The sequence below is a fragment of the Mesoplodon bidens genome (assembly GCF_964165515.1).
Source record: "Mesoplodon bidens genome assembly, chromosome: 15".
NCBI lineage: Eukaryota > Metazoa > Chordata > Mammalia > Artiodactyla > Ziphiidae > Mesoplodon > Mesoplodon bidens.
The window spans coordinates 68,331,312-68,354,043 of NC_138171.1; the positions used below are offsets into that span (position 1 = coordinate 68,331,312).

The following is a 22,732-nucleotide window of genomic DNA, read 5'->3' on the forward strand; positions in this document are numbered from 1 at the left end:
AAGGAAGAGGGGCCACATGAAGCCCTGGAAAGAATACGGAGTTTGGCGTCTCGAGGCCTGGTCCCATCTCTGCCTTTTGCACACTGTGCATGACACCTGAGCAAGCCCCCCACCCTTTTGAAGGCCCATTTCTCCTTTACTTCGATGAGTGTGTGATGAGATGCTTTGCTTTCAGCTGCACATGCTCCAAACCTGGCCGAGTGTGGCTGAAACAGGGAGGAGCTTAGTGACCCCCCACCCCCAAGAGGATGGCTGATTCCTCCGGCTCGACTCCACCTCTCCCCAGAGGCTTCTCTGTACCCCTGGACACCCCATCTTCGTTCCAAGAGCTGCCACCGCTCCAGAGGTCCTTGTCCGTCCCCGGGTCTCCGTGCACCTTTGTTTATTTGGGAGAGACACCTTTCTCTGAAGCCCCCTGGCGGTCCCTCAGGTCCTGGTGGCTGTGAATGCTGTCCCCTGCCCATGTGACAGCGGGCTCAGACAGTGCTACTTCTGAGCAGAAGGCTGTTCATGCCAGCAGGGAGAGAGGAGGGAGCTGGAGGATGACTATAGTGTAGGCTGCCGACAGTGGCTTCTCTGGGGGACGCTGATGAGAATACAACTTTTACTGGGTTGTTCAGAGAAGTCGGGATCAGGTGGGCGGAGGTGCAAAGCGGGGTACCTATGGGGGTCTCTATCTACCCCACTGACTTTATACCTTTGTGCAGATGCTTGTTTAAAAAGAAAATGTGAGGGCTTCCCTGGTGGCGCAGTGGTTGAGAGTCCGCCTGCCAATGCAGGGTACACGGGTTCGTGCCCCGGTCTGGGAAGATCCCACATGCCGCGGAGCGGCTGGGCCCGTGAGCCATGACCGCTGAGCCTGCGTGTCTGGAGCCTGCGCTCCGCAACGGGAGAGGCCCGTGTACTGCAAAAAAAAAAAAAAAAAAAAAAAAAAAAAGAGGGGCTTCCCTGGTGGCGCAGTGGTTGAGAGTCTGCCTGCTAATGCAGGGGACACGGGTTCGAGCCCTGGTCTGGGGGGATCCCACATGCCGCGGAGCAGCTGGGCCCGTGAGCCACAACTACTGAGCCTGCGCGTCTGGAGCCTGTGCTCCTCAACAGGGGAGGCCGCAACAGTGAGAGGCCCGCGCACCGCGATGAGGAGTGGCCCCCGCTTGCCACAACTGGAGAAAGCCCTCGCGCAGAAACGAAGACCCAACACAGCCAAAAATAAATAAATAAATAAATTTATAAAAAAAAAAAAAAAGAAAATGTGAATGCCCTGGTAGGGCTTGCGTGAGGGCTTGTCCTCCGCAGTGTGGCCGCAGTCTCCATCCTGCCCTAAAGTCTTATAGTTACTTCACTCATTTTGCTTCTGCCTGGTCCCTCAGGGCATTAGTACATCTGCAGGCCCCCGTGACAGAGCATCGTTCAACTAGTTTATTTGTACATTAGGCAATCAGAGCATGGTCATCTTAATTAAAAAGTTCTTTATTTTCTCAGTGGATTTAGGCGTGAGTCAGGGAGGTTTGGGTCTAGATATTCCAGCCCGCCCTCCTCTGGCCCCCCTCTTCAGAGATCCACCGTGAGAGGCATGGGCTGGCCTTGGGACGGTTACCTGGCCCCTGACCGTGTCTTGTGCCTGGAGTTGCCTTTGGAAGGTTTGGGTTTCTCTTCAAGGCGCTAGAGCCTGTATGGTTTGGACACTGTCTCCTTTGCAATATGGACACTCTCAGATGATTAAAAAGCAAACAAACAAAGAAACAAAAGTCCTCCATTTTGGTGTCTCGGTCCTGTGTTCACAGGCCTGTGCGGTTTTTATTCTCCTTGACGTAAGTGTGCTCGTTAACCTGAAAGCCGTGAACATGCTACAGGAGTCTGTGTGCAGCACCAATTTCTTTTCTTATTTTTCTTTCTTTCTCATTTGTTTCCTCAAAAAAAAAAAAATCCAATTGCTTTCTTGCCTTAAGATGTAAATTCCACATTTTGGCTGCATTGGATTCCAAGTTTTCCGAGAAAAGGCTTAAATTTATTAGGTTAGTTCACAATGTTCCCTCAGAGAACTTTTACTTTGAGGCGTGGAGCCATATGTGGTTGGGTTGTTTTAAGATAAATAATGAAGGAGAATCAGCATTACATCGTTTACAGAAACTTGGGCTATGCCTGTCCCTTCGATAATTGTCACTCGTGATTCAGTGATTCACAAGCTTCGTCCAGGGCGGTAGGGATGGAGCTGGGGTGTAAGGTCGCGCTGATGTTTCTGCCGTTTGGCTCGGCGTTGATGGCGCCTCTGGGCCAGTGCAGAGTCAGACGGTGCTGTGGGGCCCTGAGCAGCCTCTGGGAAGCCTGCTTCCGTTGGGAATTATTCCCCATCACCCTGCCAGGATCTGGCTTCTCCGCAGCATTAAAGAGTAGAAAGCGAATAACAGGTTGGATCACAAACAAGCCTTTGCGTGAGATGGAATCTCAGCAGTGTGGGAGCCTTGGTTTGGTTGTGTCACTGGCGATAGTCAACATTTTTTTATATTTACCTCTAAAGAGGGGAAACAAAACTGAGAAGGCCTCTTTTTTTTTTTTTTTTTTTTTTTTGCAGTACGTGGGCCTTTCACTGTTGTGGCCTCTCCCGTTGCGGAGCACAGGCTCCAGACGCACTGGCTCAGCGGCCATGGCTCACGGGCCCAGCCGCTCCGTGGCATGTGGGACCTTCCCGGACCGGGGCACGAACCCGTGTCCCCTGCATCGGCAGGCGGACTCTCAACCACTGCGCCACCAGGGAAGCCCTGAGAAGGCCTCTTTTGGAAATAAAAATCATGTTTTCTCAGTGTCTAACTTGGAACATGTTCACGGTTATATATGTGCATTCGTAGATGTATCCATCCACCTACAGATATGTACACATATAACACACACGTGTAAACACACATACAGACACTGATGTGAATGTAAACTGCTGACAGCAGAAGGCGACTATCACAGTTCACTGCCGAACACTGATTCCCAGATGTTTGGATTTCGTGAACCAGGGACATGAAATATAAAAAAGGAAGGGGGCCAGCACGAATTGCCAACTTCATGTTTTCTAAGGTCATTAAAATTTTTTTTTGGTGATGGACGCTAACTAGACTTACAGTGGTGGTCATTTTGCAGTATGTACAGCTATGGAATCATTATGTTGTACACCTGTAACTAATATAATGTTACATGTCAATTATATCACTATACAAATTTTTTTTTAGTTGTAAAATACACATAACATAAAATTTACCATCCCACCCATTTTTAATTGTACAGCTCAGTACGGCTAAGTACATTCATGTTGTGCATCCAAGATCATTTTGCAAGAAAAAGAGCAAGACAGAAGGGCCCCCATTTACCATCCTAATCATTTCTTAGAAGAAAGAGCATTTAACACCAAAAGGGAAACAAGAAAGGAAGGCTGGCATCTTGATGAAGGAAATTCCTCCCACATCTGCGGTAGAACAGCACAGAGAAAAATAATCGTTCATGGAAAAATAATAGTGCAGAGGGAAATATATAGCAAAGAGCTCTTTAAAATGCTAACCTTTTCGTTTAGCAGTGTATACAAATGTCGAATCATTACATTGTACACCTGAAACTAATATAATGTTGTCTGTCAATTTTATCTCAATTAAAAAATGCTAGCCTGTTGTCATCTTTGCTCAAGATCATCCTATTCACCGTGCCGGTACCTGAGCTGTTTTTTTTACCAGGCCATGGCCAGAGGAGCTCAGCTTTGCCACTAAGTGCACAGTTTAGCAGTGATACTTTTTCACAGCAAGACTTTGTTGACGAAGGAAGCTGTGTGTTGCTTTACATCCTGGCACGAGTCTTACCGTCAGTGGTCCGAGGGCCAGTAGCAAGCAGTCCACGTCTGACAGCAGTCAGCATCTCTGTTCTAGAGCTGGTTTTGTTGTTATAGAAGTGAAAGCTGACAGTTACAGTTGGAGCCCATGTATATTCATCCCACTATGATCCCATTCTCTTCTCTTTCTTCCCAAAGTTAACTGGACTTGGTTTGTATGCTCCCAGTCCATCCTCCATTTGCCCGTTAGTGGCACGTAGTGCTTTGTGAAAATGGGATCCTACTGTTCTGGCCTCTGAAGCTTACATTGGTTTGTCTAACGTGGGTTTAGAGACGTATCTGTTTTTTTTTGTTTTTTGTTTTTTTGCAGTACGCAGGCCTCTCCCTGTTGTGGCCTCTCCCTGTTGTGGCCTCTCCCGTTGTGGAGCACAGGCTCCGGACGCGCAGGCTCAGCAGCCATGGCTTATGGGCCCAGCTGCTCCGTGGCATGTGGGATCCTCCCGGACCGGGGCACGAACCCGCGTCCCCTGCATTGGCAGGCCGACTCTCAACCACTGCGCCACTAGGGAAGCCCTAGAGACGTGTCTGTTTTGATACATGTCCATCTGCTCTAGATATCGCTCTGTGGGACTGTGCCACATTCTAGTTACCTGTCCTCCTACAGTGGACTCTCAGGTTGTTTCTAGGTTCTTGCTAAATACAAGCAATAGCACGGTGCACGTTCACAGGAGCCTTTCCTGCAACACGAGAGGGAATTTATCCAGGTGAGCTTTCTGGGAAGGGAGTCCTGGGTCAAAGGGGAAGTGAAGCTGTCATTCAAAAAATTGAATTAACTTGTTAACCAAGCCAGTTGTTTACTACAGCTGTTCAGGCACCTGGGGTTGGGAGGTGGGGGAGATAATATCATAAGTCCACCATTAATAAACTTGGTTTTCTGGACCAAATTGAGAGATGCTGATTGTTGATCTACCTAAAGGTTTAATTCAGAGTCTGAGAATAATAAAGTGATGATCTGGCAGGTTGGTTACAGTAACTTTTCTTTGCGTCTTTACGGGGCAGAGATCAGCAGGGAACAGCTGGCCCCTCCCTGTTTCCCCCTTTCCACGTGAATGGGAAAATGTTTGCAGGCTTGACCTGGGAGGCCCATGAACCTGGGTGTTACCGTGTGTCGAGCTTTGTCACAGATGGTTTTTATGGTCCAAAAAAATCCCGTGACCATGGCTTGGCCCATCTCCTTGGATGAGTTTCTTGGCAGGTCTTTCTGGGGTGGCCGAACCGTTGTGCAGAGTGTCAGCGGATCCGTCTTTCCACTCTCTGGTCTGTGGTCTCTGAACAAGCTGGGGAGACACCCAGGGCAGCAGTGGCCCCGGGTGGCCTGTGGGACGTGTGCCCTGTGGCAGTGTCCCCGTGTAGCCACCACGCAGCCCGCCAGGAGCACCCAGGGTTTGGGCTGTGGACGAGTCAGGCTTCAGTCTCAGGACAAACCGAGGGCCCAGGCGATGTCTCATGTGCCTGATGTACTTTATTCACAGCCTTCTCTCACCTTCAGCAACTGGTGGAGAAAACAGTGAGTGGGAAGACAAAGTGGTGAGAAAAAAGCTATAGAGACATCAAAGAAAAAAATAACAGACGAAAAGCCTTTTCATTTACAGGCTCTGCTCAGCCTGTCAGAGAAGGCTGTTAGTGGACCCTCCCCAAAACCCCAAGACAGGCTGAGTCGTGGGGAAATCTGACGGACGTCATACGTCTGATGTGTCTGTATTAAGGATGCTGGTGTCTGACAGACACTTGGTGTGGGATCTGGCACGTCGGAGCCGCTGCGATGCCCCATGTTATCAGACAGAAAGCGTTTTTAGTGGTTGCTGCCTGTGAAGTAATTGGTGCTTTGGACATACAGGCACGAGTTTACATTTGTAAAATAATTCTTTTTCTTTTTCATAACCAGCTGTCGAAGCTTGAAAAGCAACAGCAGAGGAAAGAAAAAACCAGAGCCAAAGGGCCTTCTGAGTCAAGCAAGGAAAGAAGCGCTCCTCGCAAGGAAGACCGCAGCGCCAGCAGCGGGGCCGAGGGAGACGTGTCCTCGGAGCGGGAGCCGTAGGGGGCCAAGACGCAGGTAGGGCCCCCCCGGAGCTGCGTCGGCACCTCACGTCGGGGGCACCAGTCAGGGGTAGACGACAGGGTGGCTTTGGAGGCAGGGCTTGTTTTATGGCGCCTCCTTGTGGTTTCCTGAGATCTGCCTCCAGGGCAGAGAGAAGAGTTGAGATGCGCCCACGTCAGGCAACGACTGCGGCTCCTGGCGCTTCTAGAGTGCTCCAGACGCGAGCTCCTGCCTCGGCGCTCTCAGCAGCTGCGGGAGGCCTCCCCTCACAGCCTGCGGCCTCCACGTCCCCCGCGCGGCGCTGCCCGTTCACTTTCCCGAGACGGGAGTGCCTCACGGTTCCCTGTAGCTTGGGTCCACCTCCCTGCCTGGAGGTCACAGGCCTCTGGAGCTTGTCCCAGCCGCCCGATGGCCCTCGGCTCAAGTTCATTCCCCGTGAACACATCACATGGCAGCATTCTCAGGAGCAGGGAGGGGACAGTCCCGCCAGAGCGCTGGGCAGTGCACCGGTGCCGGGACTGTGGGCCGGGTGGACAGGGATGTGGCCATGGCTCCAGGGGTCCAGGGTGGGACCTGGAAGGCCTGGTAGAGACGGGGCGACGGGGACCGAGGGCAGGGAGTGGCCCAGCGGAGAGCAGAGGAGGAGCCGGAGTTGTGGGTTCGGGCAGAGGCGGTAGGGAAGGGACACGGGGCTCTTTTCGGGAGCTTGTCTGAAGGCAGGGGCGGAGGAAGGGCCCGGGCCATACAGGGTCCAGTGTGCAACTCGGAGAAATGTGGGTTTTGTCCTGGGATCATGGGGAACCTTTTGAAAGCTGTCAAGTGCACAAGTGACACAGTCAGATCCCGAGTTTCGAAAGGTGACCCCAGCAGACGTGGGCAGCAGGCTGGAGGCGACAGGCCAGTGACAGGGCAGTTGCAGAAACCGAAGGAGCCAGGCCGGGCGTGCAGTCTGGAGCCTTCGGCTTGTGGACTGTGGTTCAAATCAAGTCGGCCTTGGGTTCGCCCTGGAGATGCCACATGGTGAGAGGGAACACTCGTGAGATGGCTTGTGCCTTCTGAAGGGGGTGGGGACCAGGAGTCTCCTGCGGAGTGGCCCCAGGATGTCTGCTGCCGGTGCTGAGAGAGATTGCCGAGCCCACAGCGGACCAGCCGGCAGACGTTAGTAGAGCAGACGGGCAGGGTGGAGAACTTGGAAAGGAGGGGTTGCTGAATCATAGTTTTATGGGGGGCTGTGGGGGATTGTCAGTCCTGTAAGGCCCTGTTGACTTTCCCCAGTCACCATGTTCTGTCCAAGTGTAACTCCGGGGAGGTGACAACCGTGCTCACGGGTCTGGGCTCACGCGTGTCACACACCCAGGCGAGCGTGAAGCCGGAGTCACAGGGGAGCCCTTCACACTCGGCCTCATTTGTCGCCCCACCTTGTTCACAAGCCCCACCTTGTTCTGGATCTTGATGCTGTGGCCTCACGCCGTTGGTTTTTATTCGTGAACTGAAACAGTTGTTATAAGTTAGGGAGAGTCTTCTGAATGTGGAATTTGGTGTATAAATAATGTTAAATATTCATGAAAACACAGTAACCTTTTATGTGGCATTTATGTTACGTAGAACTTCCCCTCCAAGATGATGGGGATTTGCACATCATTGACAATGGTCAGTTTTGTTGTCAGAAATACCGCCAGTGCTTCTGATTTACGGTCCATCCAGAAATCCGAAATCTGGGGGTGAAACGTGCCACATAAAGACAGTGCACAGGGCGGCTCTTTAGGTTAGTTTTCTAATTATGCTAATTAATAAAGTGGGTCCAGCAGGGATTCAGAACCTCGTCAGGTGCTTATTAGCATCCTACCAATTTCTGTGTGACAGTGAGTAAGTTATGTAATTTCTGCTTCCTTGGTTTTTCTTCTGTGAACTTAGTGAGTGAAGCTCATCCCTTCAGCGATGTGGGGAGATGCAGGCAGGCACGAGCCACCATGCCCAGCAGAGCACCTGGTTTTAGCCACGCTCCTGGATTTGCAGACCTTAAAGGGGTTAGGCTAAGCGGCAGCTGATACTCCACGGATATATTGGGGGTTTTGCTGCCCGTGGACTTTTGTTGCCCCTTCTGCTGGACTTTGTCATCCCATTCAACCCCCAAAACCACCACCCAGTATTCAGATGTCTGTAAGAGCTGAATTACGTGGTGACAGACAGAAGGTAACCTTGGCATTGGCCCTGTTCCACTGAAAAACAGCAGCCCCCCCACCCCCCGCTCCCCCAGTGAGGGGAGCTGCCGTTTTCATTTGCTGCAGGTTTCATTTACTTTTCTTTAAAAACAGAAAGAGCCCTGGGGAGCCTCACAGGCCCTAAGGGGAGCAGCTTTGAGTTTCCGAGGCATGAGGGAGAAAAAAGAGGCGAGATAAAATGGAATGAGAAGCTGCATGATCTTGGGTGTATGTTTCTTTGAAAATGAGCTCAAACCTCCTTGGTTCGGAGGACCTCCCCAGGGCGCCGCCATCTCTCTGTCACATTGCAGACATTTCTTATTTTACCAAATGGACGTGAAACTGCTAAAATTAACTTCTCCTTTGTCCTGTGTCTCATTCCTTCGGGCTCCTCATCGTGCTGAGAGGATTCACAGTTTTCTGTGCGGCTGCAGCTCAGTTTCCCCCCCATTCTGGCCCACAGCTAAAAGAAGGAGGGCTACTTCTCATGAAAAGAGTGTGGTTTCTGCCTGTGATCACAGGCTGCAGTATCCACTCGTTTGAGTATTGACTTAACTGCCGTCATGAGTGTGTGCACGAGAGGGGCGCGCTTCGGGCCAGCACCCCGTGTTTCTGTCCTCAGATGTCAGCCCTCGAAACCAAGCAAGGAAAGCGTTTGGGAAGCTGCCGTCTGTTTGCTTTTCCAACTTGACCTTTGTCTGTATAGTGAGACGTGTCCTGGCCAAGCACATTTCTTCCTGATGAGCTACAGCAGGGGTGTGTGTGTGTGTGTGTGCGCGCACGCGCGCGTGCTCTGTAAAAGGCTATTCCATCACTTTGCACTGCTTTTTTCCCTGTAGAAGGTGGGATCTTTTATTCCCAGAGCTTCACTTTGCTTCCCTGTGTCAACATTCATACCACTTTTCAAGTCCCTGTGCATTTCATGGTATAAAACACACTATGCCTCTGAGGTAGTGTTTTTATTTTTTTTAACTTTAAACAGCCTTTTCTCAGTGGCTGCCCTAGAGTTTGCAGTATACATTTTTTTCCCCTTCTTTCATAGGCATAAGCTAGTACTAAAATCCCCAAAACACTTATGGTGTTACTTCATGATATTGAAGTACAATAAGATTTTCAAAGAACACAGTGACAAAATATTATTTAATCCAAATTCACCGTTATATGGGCCTATGCTTTTTAAAATCCATGATGTTTATATTTACTAAGATCTGGAATATTTGAAAAATAATGTGGGGATAATGGGAAATTTTTACGGAATTCTAGGATGCCCAATAATGCCTGGATAGCATATGCAATTAGTGGAAAACAATAATCTATCTTATGTGACATATCAGTCAAAGAGAAATGATACCTTCCATTGTGAGGTTAATGAGTTATTCACAATTATGTCATTTATAGGATATAACAGAGTTTGTGGTATACATTTTTAACAAATCTGAGCCCACCTGCAAACAGCCTGGCCTCCTCACCTGTGCAGGTGCCTCATGGCAGCATCTCCCAGTCCCTCCCTCATGTTCCTCGTGACCTGTGTCACTCACGCCACTTTCATGTGCTCCACAACCCAATGCATTGTTGCTGTTATCATTTCATAAGTAGCTTTTTAGATGAACTAAGAATAAGAAAAAGAACAGATCTTATTTTACCTTAATTTCATCTCTCATGCTGTCCCTTTCATTATGTCAGTCCAAGTTTCGGAGCCGTATTGTGTCCCTTCTGCCTGAAGAACTTCTTTGAGCATTTCTTGCAGATCAAAGAGAGTCTTTGTTTCTCTTTCACTTTTGAGGGATAGTTTTGCTGGTATAGAATTCTGGTTTGGTGATTTTTTTTGTTGAACACTTTAAATATTTTATTCCACTCTCCCCTTGCTGGCATAGTTTCTTCTGAGATGTCCTCTGTTATCTGCAGCCATGTGCCCCCTCCTCCCACTCCGCCCTCAGCTTCTTTCAAGACTTTCTCTTTGTTTTTTTGCAGTTTGCATAGGATTTGCCTAGGTGTGGTTGCTGGTTGGTGTTCTCTGCCTCAAGGCTCTGTGATTCAGTGTCTCCTGTCACTAAGTTTGGGCCGTTCTTGGCCATTGTTACTTCTCTGTTCTCTCTGCCTTCTCCTTCTGGTGTGTGTATGTTACCCCTTTTGCAACTGCCCCAGTTCTTGGATGGTCTCTTCCTTTTTCCATTCCTTCCTCTCTTTGCAGTTCAGTTTGGGAAGTTTGTAGTGACCTGTCTTCAGGCCCACTGATTCCTCCCTTGGCTGATGAGCCTGTCAAAAGCACTCTGCATTTCCTTTTGATTCTTTCTGGGGCTTCCATGTCTCCACTTACATAACCCATCTTTTCTCGCCCCTTGTCTGCTTTTCCCAGTAGAGCCCTTAACATATTAATCATAGTTATTCTTCCTTGTCTGATAACTCCAGCGTCTGTGTTAAACATCTAAGTCTCATTCTGATGATGGCTTTGGGTTTTCTGAGCTTCTGGAATCTATAAATGTATGTCTTTCAATACATTTGGGGAATTTTAAGCAGTATTTCTTCCAGCGTTATTTTTTGCCCTGTTTTCCCTCATCTTACTGGGAGGAGATTACTGTTGCCAAACCGAAAGTGTTGTTCTGGCTTCTGTTATACAGGATGTTCTGCTTGCTCGCTGGTACGGAGCAGGCATATTATGTCACTTTACTGGCAGGGAGGTTGGATTTACCTCATGCCCAGGCTTGCTCCTCAGTTGCCTTATTTATTAGAAATAAATTGGCAAGAATCTGGCCATAATAATTGATTCTGTTTATTGCTCAAGTGCAGAGCTAAGCTTGGTGATAACCTAGAGTGTGCTAATAGAGTAGGCACTACCTGTATGTGGATATTTACATGTAAATTAATTAAAATGAAATAAAGTTTAATTTCCTTAGTCACAGTAGCCACATTTCAAGTGCTCAGTAGCCACATATGGCTGGTGGCTGCTGTGTGGCACAGAGCTGATACAGGACAGCCAGTCACTGCAGACATTTGCTTGGGCGGCACCAGCCTAGAGGGATCAAAGTAAAGTTTGAGACTGTCATCTGAACCACTGTCAGTTCAGTAAGACAGACATTAAATATATACAAATATACGTTACAAATTCTACATGGGGTAGAATTTAATCCAAAAAACAAAAACTAACTGCTGTCAGAGTTTGTTCCTTCCACAATCAGGCGACATCAGTTGGTTTTTTGTTTTTTTGTTTTCTTCCTGCTTGCTTTATTAGTTCACACCAGGCTTTCCTTTCTCAGTTAAAAATGGCATCCCTGTCCCCATGTTCTCACCGCCAAGTCAGGACCCGCATGTAGCACTCACGCGCCAGAGGAGTGTCTGCTCAGACAGTTCAGTGGAGGCCTCACTGGGGTTCCTAACATGCTACAGGGGCTGCATGAGTCCTTCACTGATGACATCGAATTCCCAGCAACTCATGTTTTTCCGTGGAACAGCCTGCCTTTTCTGTGTAAACGAGCTCACATTAGATTCCCAGCTGTGACTGGAAGTAAATAAATAAATAAAACTTGGATTGGGTTCTTTTGACCGTGGTTTGGAGAGCCAGTCTGTGGTGTGTGCGTATCCTGACTAGCACTCACGTCTTCTGGTTGCTCGAATGGCCTGAAGCCAGAAACAGATCAGCTGGAAGTCAGCATCTTTGAGAGACTCCATGTTTAAGCAAGCTGTGGAGGGATCCCTTGCTCCTGATCCTGGTCTATTCCCTGCTGCCCCCAACGGTTGAATGCAGTGAAAGAGAACCACCCCAGCAGCTTCTTTCATAAGGCCATGAAATGGTGGTGCCAGGCTATTAGACACCTCTTAATGCGTTTATAACATTTTCTCTAAGCAGGTGATTCTATGTCTCTCTAATTTTACAAAGTTAGAGACATACTGTCTGCATAAAGGTACCTGCTTTTGTCATAGAACAGACTATCATGGACATCTTCTCGATCGTTCATTCTTTTGTAGTAAACCTTACCATCTCCATCTGCACAGCAAACATTTGAAGCATAAGTTTACTACCACAGTTCATTAAAACATGTAGAGTATTTAACTGGTGCAAATGTAAAAGAATAATGTATTCAAGCAGGATCCCAAAGCTCATTTTAAGTTCAAAAGCAAAGGTTTTAATCTGTGCCAAGAAGATAGAGTTCCCCAAAGGTGGAATGTGGGAACTCATTTCAGGATTGCGGTTACTAGTACTGCAGGTGAGGAAAGAGGTATTAAGAGGCTCCAGGTTCTTAAGTTTGGGTTAACATCTTGATTAAAATATAGGAGCAAGTGGGTTGCTTTTCTTGACTTTAAAATGGGAGTATTACGGTCTCCAGGAATTAGGTTGTGTATTTCCCTTGTGGTTTTTCAGGTATTTCCTAGGAAGTAGTGTTGTACTTTGGCAGCCAGGGTTCAGAGCACGAGGGTAGGCCTGGGGAAATTTTGATTCCTTGTGTGGGTCCAGATAGACCTGAAGAACATGGACAAGATGCAGTTCCAACCAGCCTTTCCCATGTGGGCCTGTGAGCCTCGGTGTCAAGCTGTGCTCAAGAATGGAAGGCTGGTCATTCCATGGAGGCGTCTGCTCATAACGTGACCCTTTCTTGAGAATGTGACCTGTGTTGAGTACATCTGGAAGCATGTTCACAGATGTGGCATCACCACATGCAAATGACTTTAATCTTTTGAGTTTACTGGAGTTCATCCAATTAGAGTTTAGGTCTGAGGGAATAGAAACTGCTGTGTGAAGTTTGGGATTCAGTTAAACTTGGATGACAAATGCCTGCCGCACAACTCTTGGCACAACCAGCTGGCTTTTGTTGTGGGTTCAAAATTGCAAAAGGAAACTCAGGACACTTGGACATTTTATACGGAAGAACCTGCCCTCCTTTGAGCAGTATTAAAGATATTCCAAGAACAAGCATTTAGTTTATACTCTGACCCTATGCTTTCTTTAGGCTCCCCACCCCTCTGCCTCCCTCATTGTTAAAAGGATGTGGAAATGAGACTTCTGTATTTTTTTCAAGGGATTTGTCCATCTTATCCATGTCTAATTTGTGGGCATAAAGTTGTGGTATACCCTTTTTATTCTTCTAATGTGTGTAAAATCTGTATTGACGTTGTCTCTTTGATTCCTGATAGTCCTAACTTGTTTTTTCTCTTTTTTCTTGGTAAGTCTGACAAGAAGTTTATCAATTTTATTGACCTTTTCATTTATTTTCTCTTTTGTTTTTCTGTTTGAAACTTCATTACTTCCTGCTCTTGTTATTCCCCTCCTCCTGCTTGTTTTGGGTTTACTTTGCTTTTATTCTTTTAATTCCTTAAGGTGGAAACTCAGATTATTGACTTAAAAGCTTTCTTATTTTCTAACGTACGCATTTAAAGCTATGAATTTTCCTCTAAGCACTGCTATAGGCGAATGTCACAAATTTAGGTTGTTGTATTTCAATTTCCATTCACCTTAAAATATTTTCTAATTTGCCATGTGACTTCTTTTTGATGCAAAGTCCATTTAGAAGTGTGTTGTTTAATTCCCAGATATTTGGTTGGTGGCTTTTTGAGCTCTAAAGGTGAAGTTCTAATAAATCGGCGTCTCTTTGGTGAGAAGGTATTTGGAGTTATACATGACAACACAGCAGATTTTTCACAGTAAAGTGAAACACTGTCATCCTCTTGTCATTGTAAGAACTGAAAGGATATCTCAAGCTATTTTGTTATGCTTGGTCATATATTTTAATATGAATTGAAGGCAAATTTTGGGACTCTTCTGAGTAATGTATCTTATCTTTGTTCTTTTTAGTGCATTATCACTGGGCAGAACTGGATCCTGAAAAATTCATGAAAGATGCTAGGCACCTACTACTTTAAGGATTTGGAACTGAATCCTGAAAAGGAAGATGGAAATAAGAAACTGGGAACATGAATAGCCCTGCAAATACAAAAACAAAACAAAATGAACCCACCAAAGTAGTGTTACCGTTTTCTGTTGCTGCTGTGATTTAGTAGAGGAGGGGGTGCTGCCAGTGTGGGGAAGGTGCCCCATGCACAGGGCAGGCAAAGGATACACCTAAGCGTCCCCCTCAGAACGGCTGTGTTGGTCCCTGTGATGTCTCAGCTTGCTCTCGGAACGGGCTGGCCCAACATCACTTGTCATCGAGTCCCCCTTTCACACTGTGGTGTATTTCCGCGTGTCCATGGTGGGTCCCAAGTGCATTCCTGCTGTCTGTGTTTTTCCCATCACTGGCTAAGCCAGGGCTCCTGTTAGGTTGTAAAGAGAATAGTCATCAATGATAATGTATTATGTGAGACCTTTGCATCTTGTAAATTTTATCTGTTTTTTCTAAACAGAAATAAACTCCAAAGCTCAACAGACTACTTTATTCTTAAACAAATCCTGCTAATCCTGCTATGTTTCTTTTTAAGGATTTTGTCTGTAGAGATACAATGTGTCTGACCCTTCTCTGTATGTATGTACTTCTTTTCAAATAATTCTTAGCAGGAGGTCTTCCCTGAGTGGTGCACACAGGCCCCTGGTTCTATGGTGAGAGCCTGTCTGTGGTGATGTATAGCTGATGCCCTTTTCCTTGGACACAAGACAGCAGGAATGGGGAGTGTATGTGGGAAGGGAATCCTGTTTCAGAAAGGCCAGATGACTGATACCATGTGCGTGAGGCTCAACATCTGATTTATCTACCTTTGGGACGTAGGGGAGAGGCTTCACCATGTCGTACCACACAGCTGCCCTTTTTCCAGGAACTGCATGGTTGTCCACGTATCCAAGTCCCCACAGCAACATGAAGAAAGAACCACATTCTAGCAAAGAGTTTCTCAGTTAGTTTTGATCTAGTGGTACAACGATAGTGATCATTTTTAGACTTTATGGGATGTCAATAGTAATATATCTATTGCCATACATAATATACATTTATATAACATATCTATAATATACTAATGCTTATATAGTTATCCTCTCTTGAAATACTTCTTGTCTAACTATAGAAGAGATGTCCTTATTTGGCATTTTGGTAATGCTGAAACTTTTTTTAAAGCCTACAGCACTGGCTATTCCCAGGCAGTCTCCCATATAAGTACTAACCAGGCCCGACCCTGCTTAGCTTCTGAGACCAGACGAGGTGGGGCGTGTTCAGGGTGGCAATGCTGACACTTGATCCGCGACTTTGTAATAAGATCTGAGTCCCTCTACTCTGACCCAGTTGTCTGCTTCAGATAAGAACATAGCTAGAAAATATGAGGGGAAAAAAGCTCAAATCACATCTCCAGTGTACGTTCGAGTACTTGGAACATAGAGCTGGAAAGGGGTTTGCCACATTGCCTTATTCTGACCTGATGCAGATGGTCCAGTAGAATCCTCGATGGTGTAAACCTCTCGGTGTGAAATGCCATCCCGGATGCAGAGCCTGGTCAGCTCCCCCAGCTCACAGGCACTCAGGTCCGGGGAGCTCTCCCATTTCCGTGGTCTATGTTGGTTTTTACAGAGTGAATTCAGATTCACGCTAAAGTTACTTGAATCTCCAGTGTTGTAAACTCAGCTGTAGGATGGTGGACTTGCTGAACAGATTTTTCAGACGTTTTCCTGCCACAGTGTTTGAGCACCAGCAGCTCATGCTCAGTGAGCAGATGCAGCCTGTCGTGGGGTGATGGTTGAGGGGACCGCACAGAGAGAAGAGCCTGCATGCTCGACGTGTGGATGGTGGTGAAACAAGACCCTCGTTGCTCACACCCCGGCTCGCGAATCCCACTTCAGAGGGACTCAGACACGTTGGAGTGTGAGTAGCAGCGTGTGGTCAACTTGCTGAAAGGTCTGAAAAAGGTAAAGGGAGACAAGGGGAAAAAAACAGAACTCTGAATATCTGAAGGACGTGGAGGAGATGCTGGGTTAGAAACAAAGCTGGGAGCAATGGGTGTAAGTGTCATTAACACAGATGCTGTCTTGATAAATGAAACAACACAATTCAACAGGGGGTGACGACGTTGAGAGCATTGGAGCAGAAGTTCTGAGCCTACTTACGTGTGGCGGGAGCTTTTATTTATTTTCATCAGAGTTCCACGGTCCCCTGCACACACCGAAGTTCGCAGGTGCTCAAGTCCTTTATGTAAAGTGATGTGGGACACTCGGCCCTCTGTATCGGCAGTTTCGCGTCCGCGGGTAGTGGGGGCTGACTGGATTTTAAAAATCCTCCCTCCCTCACAGTATGCAGGGAAGATGGTAGATGTCTACTTTTGTAGCATTGGATGGAAGGAGGCTTTTGCATCATCCTGAAGGTCACTTTCAACTCCTAGCCACAGAGAAGCAGCATGTACACCCTAAAGACTGGCTGGCGAGGGTCAGATCTGACCACAAGGCAAGGTTATGAAGGAAAAAATGAAAGCTCAGGAAGAGACCCCATGACATCCACAGCTGCATCAAAGAGGTCCTTAATTTCTCCCTTCCCCCAGCTCCCTTCACTCTCCTTCTGAAGATCATTTCCAGCTCTTGCTGTGGACGAATGGCTAAAATTAGACTTGGGGTGTAGTTCTGCTTGCAGAGTGTAGAACTCCCAGTCTTCACGTCCCAACATCTCCAACTCCTCCTTTCTGCTTATTTATAAAGCTCGCTGTTTATTGTCCATTAAAACATCGCTTGAATGAGGATGGGAGGGAAAGCCATGTATGGCTTTCCTGAGAGGTCTTGGCAGACCTCAGGCCTGGGACTTTACACAGAGCACTGCCGGACGGCACTGGCTAGCAGGGGCTGTTTAATCTTGCCTTTCGTGGTTTACTTTAGAGGAGACCAAGCTCTTCTGGCGACACAAAACATAGACCAAATAAAGGCGCCTTCCAGGGCCGGACACTCCACAGTATCACCGCACCTCGGTGGTCCTTGCGAAGGCATCTTCTCTGCCGGGTGGCATCCCGAGTGGAGGTGGTTGCCAACTGACAGAGAACAGAGAAGCCATGCCGAGGTCACGTGGAGGTCAGCAGTGTAGCCGGGACTCCACCCCAGGTCTGCTGAGACCAGCTGCCCAGAGGCCTTGTCTCCCCAGTGGGCAGAGCTGCACTCACTCTCAAGGTCACTCTCAAGGCCACATTGTGTGAGAAACTGCTGAAGAACTAGAACAGATTGTCCTGGAGAAGATGGACAGTGATGAGGCCTGAACGCGTGGCAGTGGCCGGCTCACCTGCCCCCGAGGGGTCTGTTCCTGCTCAGCCTCCTGCCTGTGCCCCCCCACGCCCCCTCCCTGAGTCCAGGCTGCCCACCTGCTGGCGGTGGTTTGGACCTCCCCTGCTCTCCCCCTCCCCCTGGCCAGCCCCACCTCGTCCTGAGGGTCTCAGCTCCTCTGGAAGGTGGGCCAAGCCCACCTCCCTGCTGTGGAGGAGCTGTTAGCTGCAGCCCCTCCAACAGACACCCCAGTACACTGCCAGCTCCATGGCGGAGCCTCTAACCCACCGCCCCTCAGGCAAGAGTCAAAAACAGAAAAGTTATTTTAAGGCCCCCTACAAGTATGGAATATATTATCAAAAATGAGTTTAACAAATCTGAAATACCATCACTAGAAGATATTGTGCTAATGAGAATTTAAGGTTCTGTTTACCAGAACCTCTAAAAATTTAACGCACTAACCTCTATACCCCAGGAGAGAACAAGAACATGAATGGCAGTGGCCGGAGACCGACTTCCTTCAAAACTGATTTTCCATCTTCATCTCTGATACCATCAATGGGGGGCTCTACCTTTGATATTTAGTCCAGGTCTTCTGAGATGAGGTGCTTTAACTCTATTTTTTAAAAGACCTAAATCAGCAATGAATTGCAAATTTAAGAATTCCCAAAGTGCCTGGCTGAAAAAGGGCAGAAATCTGACAAATCAGAAAGCTCACCTCTCTGGTTTTGGAGTTACACGTGATTTGTTCTCTGAGCTTCATCCCCCATCTGTTCACTTGGCGCATGGTTGTAGGGTTAAAGGAGAGAGTACGCCAGGCCCTCAGCACAGGGCCTCCCGGTGGCGCCCCCGGGCACACCAGGCAGGTCCCTGAGATGACTCAGCCCCACGTGATGGAAGCTGCTTTCTTGCAGTGGCTGCATCCCTTCTTTGGCTCACACCAGGCCTGCAGATGACTAAAACCCCACGCGTATCCCATGTAATCACTGTCTGGCCAGTGAAAGATCCCCAGTGAAGAACTTAATTGTATTCCTGTTGGGTGCAGGCCTCTTGGGCCCCAGTGTCATCCCGGCTATTCCTCCAGCTTTGCGTCATCTTCAGATGAGTTTTCTGTCCTTATCCAGGTCTCGGCTAAATGCGCTGTGTAGCACGGAGTTGGCACCCTGTTTGAGATCTTCTTACAGATCAATAGATGCATCAGTTATGTTCTCACTCACCCCACACTCCTCCTCCCCATGTCGTTGCTTTTGTCGAAATCAAGCTACACTATTTTCACAGTATTTTGGTGATTAATCCAATGATCCCATCAAAAAAAATTAGTACAGCACAACCTACTTGTGAACTCATGCTGGCTTCCGATGATCGCTGTGTTCTTTTCCATGGGCTCACAAACGATCTATTTCATCACCGGTTCTAGAATATTTTCAGGAGTATACGTCTAACTGGCCTGATGTGTCTGGAATCCATCTTTTTGAAACTGGGATTTTGGACAGGTTTGGTTTTCTGTCCCCTCTCTTCTTTTCAGAATCTTTTTCCAAGTTATCAATGGTAAGTCTGTTCCTTAATTGCATATTTAACTTGTTTCAGAATTTTGAAACTTCATTTCATTCAGAGAACCTAGTCTATGTCTCGACCGACCGCAGGGCCCCATATCCCCTTTCCGATGTTTATTTTGCCTTTTCTGAGTTTGAAACAAATAACTAACTTAAAGTGAGCACTTAGCCGTGACCAAAGCTATTCTAAGTCCTTTGTGTGTCACCCCTTGTAATCACCAGAGCCCTTTATTTTCCCATTTTACAGATGAGCAGACTGAGGCTTGGAGAGGCGAGGTAGCTGGCCAGAGCTGTGAAGGGTATAGATCTCACCCCATTTACAGTAGAAAGCGAGCAGTAGTGGAAGCTGGCGTCAGCCTCTGCCGGCCCCCGAACCCCATCCCCAGGTGACCCACCGGGCCTGGTGATGCCTCCAAGACAGACCGCCTCCCGGCCCTCTCCGCTCCGTCCACCCTGCTCTTCCCGGAGGCTGACTGCTGTTGGGTTTGGACAAAGGAGGTGTCTGTGGGTTGTCCAAGGACCCGGTGATGAGGGCAGGTGTGAGTCCCCCTCATTGTGGCTCTGGGTGCTTCTCCCCCACCCCCTGGCCCACTCCTCCTAATCTCCACAGCCTAATGGCGACCAGCAGTGGGAGGCGTGAAGTCATGAGGACCGTGGCCCGCTCCCAGTTAATTTCCTTGGAAAATTATGGGGCTTCTTCTCCTATATTGTTCTTTCTGTGTCACATCCATTGTGTCACAGCTTTCTCTGGCCCCCTGCCCCCCTTTACCGTAAAGTCCTGGGTAGAGGTCCCGTGGTCCCGGCCGTGCAGTCCTAATGTTGCAGGCCAGAGCCCAGGGCCGCCTTCCTCTCCCAAAGAGTACCTTCAGCTAAGGGAAGAGATAGCAATGCCCAATCTCTTGGTGTCCCCAAGTCTCTTGGTTTCTACCCAGAGTGTCAGAACTTTAGAACTGCACTGTCCTATACAGTGACCACCTGGCCACATGTACCGAATTAATTCAAATACAAATCCAGGCCCTCGTTCAGCAGCCACATTTCAGTAGCCACGTGTGCCTGGTGGCAGCTGTATCGACAGGGCCCTTAGAGAACATTTCCATCATTGCAGGACGTTCTAAGGACAGCTCTGATCTACAGATGCGTTCCAGGCTTCCTTCACAGGAAGGAACCCTGGGCCTCAGGAGCAGGCAGGGCAAGCGGAGGCTTGGTCGGCCTGTGTCTCGGCGGGCTCGCTCCCCCAGCTCAGGGGTGCCAGCCTTAGGAGGACAGCAGCCACTTAGCAAGCCCATCACCTCCAGAGCCACGTCGTCACCTCCGCTCCTGTATTAGATGACTGTCCTCCTGGGGCGATCACAGCCATTGTTCCCTCTGCTGCCTCCGTTTTATGCGTCTGTGTGCGCACCGCTGTGCATGCATTGCTGTTGGGGCCCCGGGTTTGAGCTCACCGAGGCCTGGAGGAGACGTCTGCCTGTTGAGCATCACACAGTGGCACCAGGACCTTCTCTTTCTCTTACTTCTATTGCTTACAACTCTGGTTCCCTTCTCCTCCACCATCTCATGTAGGTACCATCTTTTTTTTTTTTTTTGGTAAGTATGCTTACTTCTACTCTTAGAAAATTTCACATACATGATACAAAATTATTAACTATAGTCACCACCCTGTACGTTAGATCCCCAGAACTTATTCATCTCATAACTGAAGGCTTGTACACTTCTTTAAAAATTGTATGTTTCAGGGCTTCCCTGGTGGTGCAGTGGTTGAGAGTCTGCCTGCCAATGCAGGGGACACGGGTTCGAGCCCTGGTCTGGGAGGATCCCACATGCCGCGGAGGAACTGGCCCCGTGAGCCACAATTACTGAGCCTGCGCGTCTGGAGCCTGTGCTCCACAACAAGAGAGGCCGCAATAGTGAGAGGCCCGCGCACCGCGATGAGGAGTGGACCCCGCTTGCCGCAACTAGAGGGGGCCCTCACACAGAAACGAAGACCCAACACAGCCATAAATAAATAAATAAAAAATTTTTAAAAAATTGTATGTTTCAGGTGTCCAGCATTACAATTCGACATCTGCATACACAGCAAAGTGGTCACCACTGCAAGTCTAGTGACCGCGCATCACCACCCAGTTGCCCCTTCACCCATTTCACCCAACTGCCAACCTTATTTCCCTCTAGTAACCACTGATCTGATCTCTGTACCTATGAGTTTGTTTTTGTTTTATTTTGATTGTTTTGTTTTTTTAGATTCCACATATTGTGAAATCATGTATCAAGAGTATGTGCTTTCTCTGTCTGACTTACTTCACTTAGCATAATACCTTCAGGGTCCATCCATGTTGTTGCAACTGGCAGGATTTCGTTCTCTTTTATGGCCGAGTAGTGTTCCCTTGTGTGTGTGTGTGTGTGTGTGTGTACCACATTTTGTATATATATCACATCTTCTTTTATTATTTATTTTAACATCTTTATAAGAGTGTAATTGCTTTAAATGATGTGTTAGTTTCTGCTCTATAACAAAGTGAATCAGCTATACGTACACATATATCCCCATATCCCCTCCCTCTCGCGTCTCCCTCCCACCCTCCCTATCCCACCCCTCTAGATCATCACAGAGCACCGAGCTGATCTCCCTGTGCTATGCAACTGCTTCCCACTGGCTAGCTATTTGACATTTGGTCGTGTATATATGTCCATGCCACTCTCTCACTTCGTCCCAGCTTACCCTTCCCCCTCCCCCCTCCCTGTGTCCTCAAGTCCATTCTGTATGGTATGTCTGTGTCTTTATTATTCCTGTCCTGCCCCTAGGTTCATGAGAACCATTTTTTTTTAGATTCCATATATATGTGTTAGCATACGGTATTTGTTTTTCCCTTTCTGACTTACTTCACTCTGTATGACAGACTCCAGGTCCATCCACCTCACTACAAATAACTCAATTTCATTTCTTTATATATATATATATATATATATATATATATCTCACATCTTCTTTATTCATTCCTCCTTTGCTGGACACTTTGGTTGTTTCTGTATGTTGGCTATTATATATAATACTGCAGTGAACATAGTGGGTGCATGCATCTTTTCTAATTAGAGTTTTTGTGTTCCTTGGGTAAATACTCAGAAATGGAATAGCTGGATCCTATGGTAGTTCTATTCTTAATTTTTCGAGGACTCTCCATACTGTTTTCCATAGTAGCTGCATCAGTTTACGGTCTCACCAACTATAGAGTTTCCTTTTCTCTACATCTTCTCCAACATTTGTTATTTCTTGTCTTTTCAATGATAACCATTCTAACAGGTGTGAGTTGAAGGCTTGTAACCTTTGACCAGAGTCTTCCCATTTTCCATGCCCCCCAGCCCCTGGTAACCATCATTCTACTTTGTGTTTCTAGGAGTTTGACATTTTTTTTGATTCCACATTTAAGATCATACAGTGTTTGTCTTTCTCTGTCTGACTTATTTCACTCAGCATAATGCCCTCAGGTTCATTCCATGTTGTTGCAGATGACAGGATTGCCTTCTTTCTCTTGGCTGAATAATATTTCCTTGTGTATATTGACCACATCTTCTTTATCCATTCATCCATCTCTAGACACTAATGTTGTTTCCGTATCTTGGCTATTGTGAATAAGGCTGCAATGAATGTGGGAGTGCTAGTATCTCTTGGAGATACTGATTTTGTTTCCTTCAGATATATACCCAGAAGTGGGATTGCTGGATCATGTGGTAGTTCTATTTTTAATTTTTTGAGGAACCACCGTACTGTTCTCCATAGTGACTGCACCAATTTACATTCCCATCAACAGTGTACAAGGGTTCCCATTTCTCCATACCTTCACAAACACCTGATATCTCTTTTTAAGAATAGTTATCCTAACAGGTCTGAGGTGAAATCTCGTGGTTCTAATTTGCATTTCCTTGAAGATTAGTGATGTTGGG

The 22,732-nt window shown here is 47.4% G+C and overlaps 1 protein-coding gene across 1 annotated transcript in view; it reads left to right on the plus strand.

Moving 5' to 3' along the window:
* DTD1 (D-aminoacyl-tRNA deacylase 1) overlaps positions 1-14,451 on the plus strand; it is a 109,419-nt gene extending 94,968 nt beyond the window's left edge. Inside the window, exons 5-6 of the mRNA XM_081256839.1 lie at positions 5,745-5,912; positions 13,884-14,451. Coding sequence (XP_081112965.1) covers positions 5,745-5,897 — 153 coding nt within the window. The 3' untranslated portion in view covers positions 5,898-5,912; positions 13,884-14,451. The remainder of the gene's footprint in view (positions 1-5,744; positions 5,913-13,883) is intronic.
* Positions 14,452-22,732: the final 8,281 nt, after the last annotated feature.